Here is a 6,571-nt window from a genome sequence, read left to right as displayed (position 1 = left end):
CCCCACAGCTGACTTTAAGAAAGCAGATGAAAAAGGAAAATACAATATTCACGTAGCTAATGTACTAAAATAAAAGAATGAATTTTCAACCAGATGTCAGGGTGTTCTTTACAACCACAATTTTGGGGTACCATTCTTCTCAGAATGGCATTGTAAAAAACCATTCTCAGTTTTTAAGTTTAATTAAATTGTGATATAGGTATAGGAAAAGACTTGAAAAGAAAGGTAGTCTGGCTGAATGAGTCCCCTTCATCCCACCTTCCCATCCCTACCATCACAGCTCCAAACAGAGCCTGCCGAATGGAGAGGGAAGAAGAATTTGCAGAAGTCGCTGTCTCTTGTCCCACCCTGGGCTGAGTTGAGGGGAATAGTTGAAGATTCAAGAATAGAGGTGGTTTGTGCCTCACAACAAAGTTCCCTGTTGTATTCCATCTTGCTGTGGCAGAGTAGAATCCAAGAGCAGCCTTCTCTAGAGCCATGGTATTTAGCAGCCTCAAAAAAAAAAAAAAAAAAAAAAAAAAAGGCAACAAGGTGTATGGGGAGCAATCATCTTGCTTGAGCCTTCAGCCTTGAACTGAAGCAGTGGCTCTTCATGACTCTCCAGCCCACCAACCTATGCTGCAGATTTTGAGCTTGCTCACCTCCCTATTCACATGAGCCAATTCCTTAAAATAAAATTTTTATCTATATATACAAAGCCTATTGAACCTATTTCTTAGGAGAATCCTAATACACCTTCCCTATGTCCATAAGAAGGATGTAGAGGAGCTACCAAAAAAGTGCCAACAGAATGAAATGAGTGAGTGGGAGAGGAAAGCTGCAGACTGACCTGGGTGAACAGGCCACCTGGGCCATGGTGGAACTGCACACAATTCAGTAGGAACACTGAGGAGAAAAGTTACAGAAGCCAACATACTCCAGAACCACAGGAAGTCATCACATCTAGGAAAAGCCAGTACAGAGTAGAGAGAGCAAAACCATAAGGCAGATATCTCTCCTTACAGCTGTCAAGAATCTCCCAGGACATGACATTACTTAGTTCCAGGCCTTACAGAAACTTGGTTTTTTCTTCTCCTGCACAAGAGGCCTCTGCCACAATCATGTTACACCAGATCATCAGTCAGGTCAAGAAGCATCAGCACTTGATCCCCCTCTTCATATTTATTGGGGCAAGAGGTACTGGAGCAGCGCTGTATGTCTTGCACTTGGCATTGTTCAATCCAGATGTCAGTTGGGATAGGAAGAATAACACAGAACCCTGGAACAAACTGGGTCCCAATGATCAATACAAGTTATACTCAGTGAATGTAGATTATAGCAAACTGAAGAGGGTCCAGACTTCTAAATGAAATGTTTCATTATAAGGCTGCTTAGAATGAAGGTCTTCCAGAAGCCATCTGCACAATTTTCCACTTATCCAGGAATTATTTCCCCCCTAAATGCACAAAATCATGTTGGTATATTGTATTGGGGTTTACGCTGAATAATATCTGAAACTTGGGAAAAAAATAATAATCTCCCAGGACTTAGATTCAGTCTCATATAGGGCAGTAAGGATGAAAAATCTGAAGGGTATTGAACGTCAACGTGATGGAAATATAAATCTAAACCAGTCCACACCACTAGGCAATTGCAATACCCATCACCAGAATGGCCTCTTTCATCACTTCACACACTTTTCTCCACCAGTAAGGTTTTTTCCAACACAAGCTCTCTGCAACAAGGTGGGAAAGCTGGCTTCTGGGCACCACCAGCCTAAATTCTCCTGGTAGCTCACAACATAACAAATCACAGGAAAACGGATTTGCTTGTTCAAGTTGCATGCTCAACCCTGAACCAATTACTATGTCCTCTGACTGGCCAGGTGTAGGCCAGAATTGATAGGCGGGGGTCAAGGAGAGTCAGGAGTCAGGGCAATCTTCACCAAACCACTTGGGATGGGTCCCATAAAGAATGAGGAATGCATCCCAAAAAGTGATGGAGGGATGCCAGACAACCAGAACAGCACGTGTCTACCTCATGCAAGGAGAGTAAGAGAATTAACTGAAACAGTACTATTGTCACCAAAAATTCTCCAGATTTGCATATTTTTTAAAATGTTAGAGGTGCAGCCTTTTGGGTGGCTCAGTCTGGTTGAACAGCCAACTCTTGGTTTTGGCCTGGGTCATGATCTCAGGGTTGTGGGATTGAGCCACGTATCAGGCTCCATGCTCAGCATGGAATATGCTTGTCCCTCTGTTCCTCCCCCCACCAGTTCTAAAATAAATAAAATATTTTTTAAAAAATTAAAATTTAAAATGTTAAAATACTAGGATGCCTGGCTGGCACAGTCAGTAGAGCATGCAACTCATGATCTTGAAGTTATGAGTTCATGCCCCACATTGGGCATAGAGCTTACTTTCACACATTCGTATGTAAAGGTAAAATACAAACTCGTAGATTTAGTATACATATTCATCTGCTCATTAATCCATGCATTTATGCATCAAACTTGTGGAGGACTTACTACATGTAGAGGTACGTGACCCCTGCTCCTGCTCTGAGGAGCCCAACAGTCCAGTTGTGGACAGGCAAACATAAATAAATCCTGCCTCAAAGTGCTAGGTACTAAACAGGAGACATGAACAAAGGAGTGCAGGTGCATTGAGAACCAGACAGGCCCCTGTGCAAGGGAGGAAGATACCACTTACGAACAGATGATCTCTGAGCCAGGTTTGGAAGAATTTCAGCCTCCAGGGACTGGAAGATGAATCCAGTACTTTGTGCAGACCTGTAAGTGGCAAACCACAGGCCCCAGGGAGAATTAGAGGGAAACCCCAGATGGAATCCCTAATTTCCTATGGTGTGCTTTTCATTGTAAACCACACTGTGTAGATGGTGCTTTAAAATAAGAATTAGTAGGGTGGTAAAGGAAGCAGATTTTAGCTAACAATTAACTTCAGGTCCAGCTTACCATGGTCAAGAAAAATGGAAAATTAAGGAAATTGCCATATAATTAAAACAAGTAAATTACTTAAACCCCATTGATGCCTTGCCTAAGGCAAAATGAAGATAGCCAATTAAGCAGAAAATTTCGTTGAGTAACTCGTGTGTGCAAGGCATTATACTGTATCCTAGAAAAGAAATTTTTTTAAGTGTGAAATGTGAGTTGTTCCCTCAATAAAGGTACTGTGTGTGTAGAAATATATGGGGGCACCTGGATGGCTCAGTTGGTTAAATGTCTGCCTTCAGCTCAGGTCATGATCTCAGGGTCCTGGGATGGAGTTCCACATCACATCAGCCTCTCTCCTCAGCAAGGAATCTGCTTCTCTCTCTCTCTTCCTCTGCCCATCTCCCCATTTGTGCTCTGTCTCTCAAATAAATAAATAAAATCTTTAAAAAAAAAAGAAATGAAATATATACACAGAATAAGTAAGTAGATGAATCAACCAAGCTATGAATGATGTAGATCCAAAGGAGTGATGTTGATGACAAATCACTGGGGCTGCTAAAATCTGGAGAATGAATAAATCCCCGAAGGCCAGGACAGCATGAGAGGATGCTGTAGAAAAAGAGAACTTGAACTAGACATCAAAGTAGGGGAAGACTTATTTCAGTAAGTGACTTGATTTGCCAAAAAATTAGCTTTACACACCAATTTTTCAGGAACAGAACAATTCCTTAAAGTTGGATGGCTCTATATTTTGTATGAAGTACATGTATTTATGAATGTTGAGTATGCATGCCTGGGATTTAATGCTATCAAAAATATTTTCTAGGGCAGCCCGGGTGGCTCAGCGGTTTAGCGCCGCCTGCAGCCCAGGGCGTGATCCTGGAGACCCGGGATCGAGTCCCACATCGGGCTCTCTGCATGGTGCCTGCTTCTCCCTCTGCCTGTGTCTCTGCCTCTCTCTCTGTCTATCTCTGAATAAATTTAAAAAAAATTTTTTTAATATTTTCTGAAAAGACATGACATTGAAAAGTAACTAAGGACCTCTCCAATTTGCATATATGTCAGGTAAAGGAGCAACTGAACCTCTCCTATATTTCTGATGGGAGTACAACCACTTTAGAAAATTGTTTGACTCTTCTTTATACAGTTAAAAACACATGCACCCTGCAGGTCAGCAATTCTACTCCCAAGACAAATGAAAGCACATGTCTACTGAAAGACTCCAGAATAAGTTTATACTCGCACTATTTATAATAGCCTAAACTGAAAACAATCCAAATGCCCATCAAAAGGATAGACAAATAAATCATGGTATAAGTATCATTCAGCCATTAAAAAGAATGAGCTACAGAAAAAAAAAAAGAATGAGCTACAGATACTTCAACAATGTGGATGAATCCCATAAACATTATATTGAGCAATATAAAGAGTACATTTTATGTATGATTCATTTACGTGAAATTCAAGAACAAAAAGTATAATCTTTGTAAAAGAAATCAGAACAGTGGATGTCCAAGCCAAGGGGCTAGAACTGATTGGAAGCGAGCATTAAAGAACTTTCTGGAATGATAGCATCATGGGTATATGGACAGAGTTATCAAAGCTCACTAAATTATACACTTAACATGTGCATTTCACTACATGTAAATTTTACAATAAAAATAAACATATTTTGGTCTCTTATAGATTAGATTTCTAAACTTCTGAGATGTACTTTGCATCTTTTTTTCTTAAATAGACAGCTTTCCACCTTATTTGTTGCTTGAATTCTATTTGTTCTGTGGACTCTAAAACCTGTGTGATTTCTTCAGGTGACGGAAATTGTACACACACACACACACACACACATACACACACAAAGAAATTATACACAGCCATTTTTTAATAGCCATTTTTTTAAGACCGTGGCTTGATCAGATTTAAATGATACATTTAAACTAATATATGGGGATCCCTGGGTGGCGCAGCGGTTTGGCGCCTGCCTTTGGCCCAGGGCGCGATCCTGGAGACCCGGGATCGAATCCCACATCGGGCTCCCGGTGCATGGAGCCTGCTTCTCCCTCGGCCTGTGTCTCTGCCTCTCTCTCTCTCTCTCTGTGACTATCATAAATAAGTAAAAATTGAAAAAAAAATATTTAAACTAATATATGTTAATTATACTTCAATTAAATTTTTACTTTTTTTTTTCAATTAAAAAATTTTTTAAATAAGGGTTGCCTCCCTGGGTAGCTCAGTTGTTTAAGCATCCAGCTCTTGAATTTGGCTCAGGCAGTGATCTCAGGGTCATGAGCATTGGTCTCAGTCTCATTGCTCAGCATGGAGTCTGCTTGAGATTCTCTGCCTCTGCCCCTCCCCTCACTTGCACTCTCCCTCTCTCTCAAATAGACAAAATATTTCTAAAAAACCTCTAAATAAGAAAATAAAAGATGTATTTGAGTAATGAAGACACAGATGTTCAGGCTGAAACCAGTAACTTAAAGAGAACTGCTCCTATTTTTGTCTTGGAAAGATTGGAATATGTTAGAATACAAATACTACAAAACTGAGAACTTCATAAAGAAAAAAGAAAGAAATCTTAAAAAATAGTTTCTACCTATGAAATTCTGCTTTTCACTACTATATTGATTTTACTTTGCAAGAATATGTATTTGAACACTAACTAACATTAACACTAACACTAACTATTTGTATGTGTATCAATCACATACAAATACCCATCTCTAGCAATCTGGGACCTAAGTTCTTTTAACAATATAACAACTTTCTGAACAACTGAAGGCACATCATAAGTTTAAGTCAGTAAGAGTAAAGAAGTAATTTTTAAGAGGGGGCTGAGGAGAAGGGAGAAAAAAAGTTATCAGGATCTGGTATAGCATCGTGACTTAAAAAGGATATTTATTATTATAATTTTACATTTTATAGCTAAAAAGCCAAAAAATTACCGATAGTTTCAATAAGACATATTTTAAATTTTGACTACATTTTCTCGGCCACACGGGCCTTGTAAACACTGTGATTTCCAGCTGGCTGGGGGCGGGGGCGGGGGGCGGACAGACAGACAGCCTCCTCTCTCTAAGGGGCTTCTTTAGATTTGAGGGGGCAGATGAGAATTTCATGTTTGTCACAGGGTTCACGGGATGACAGCGTTCTGAGACACGGCCGTGGAGACAGGAAGCAGAGCAGTCAGCTCCTGCCCTTAGCCTCGCTGGGGCTCTTGAGTTCCAGCCAGAACCATACAAGCGAGTATACAATTACCTACCAGAAGTAACTAGGTCAGACGACCGGCCATGCCGGCCACGACTGCAGAAAAGCTCCGCTGTGACATTCACTTGGAAAAACCACCCTGTGGTGACCTGAACCAACTCCTTCATGAGGTTCTCAGCAACCTCATTTGTCACTTAAAGGAAATAGGTTTCATTTCCCTCGTCTTAACCTCTTTGTGTTTTGTCATTTACTATATACTTCCTGTAAAGGATTGAACTTGGGCTGATCTCAAAGTGAGGAATGGAGAGAAGTGGTCTCAATTGTCATAGGGAAAAGGGAAGTGGGGGGGGGGGCGGTAAGCCCGGTTATTTTTATTTGCACAAGTAAAATGAATCCAAAATGTGTGCTTTGATCCCAGATATTTAAAATGTCTTT

General features: G+C 40.5%; 1 protein-coding gene across 1 annotated transcript; it reads left to right on the top strand.

Moving 5' to 3' along the window:
- Positions 1-1,077: 1,077 nt before the first annotated feature.
- LOC119874008 (cytochrome c oxidase subunit NDUFA4-like) lies at positions 1,078-1,349 on the top strand. Its single transcript, XM_038551653.1, has one exon. It carries the CDS (start codon positions 1,101-1,103, stop codon positions 1,347-1,349), a length of 249 nt encoding a protein of 82 aa, XP_038407581.1. The 5' UTR covers positions 1,078-1,100.
- Positions 1,350-6,571: the final 5,222 nt, after the last annotated feature.

The sequence above is a fragment of the Canis lupus genome, chromosome 11 (assembly GCF_011100685.1).
Source record: "Canis lupus familiaris isolate Mischka breed German Shepherd chromosome 11, alternate assembly UU_Cfam_GSD_1.0, whole genome shotgun sequence".
In the NCBI taxonomy this organism is placed as follows: domain Eukaryota; kingdom Metazoa; phylum Chordata; class Mammalia; order Carnivora; family Canidae; genus Canis; species Canis lupus.
This window is presented reverse-complemented; position numbering and strand designations above follow the sequence as displayed.

Coding starts and splice junctions, on each gene's coding strand:
- LOC119874008 (XM_038551653.1), top strand. CDS start 1,101: ATGTTACACCAGATCATCAGTCAGGTCAAGAAGCATCAGCACTTGATC.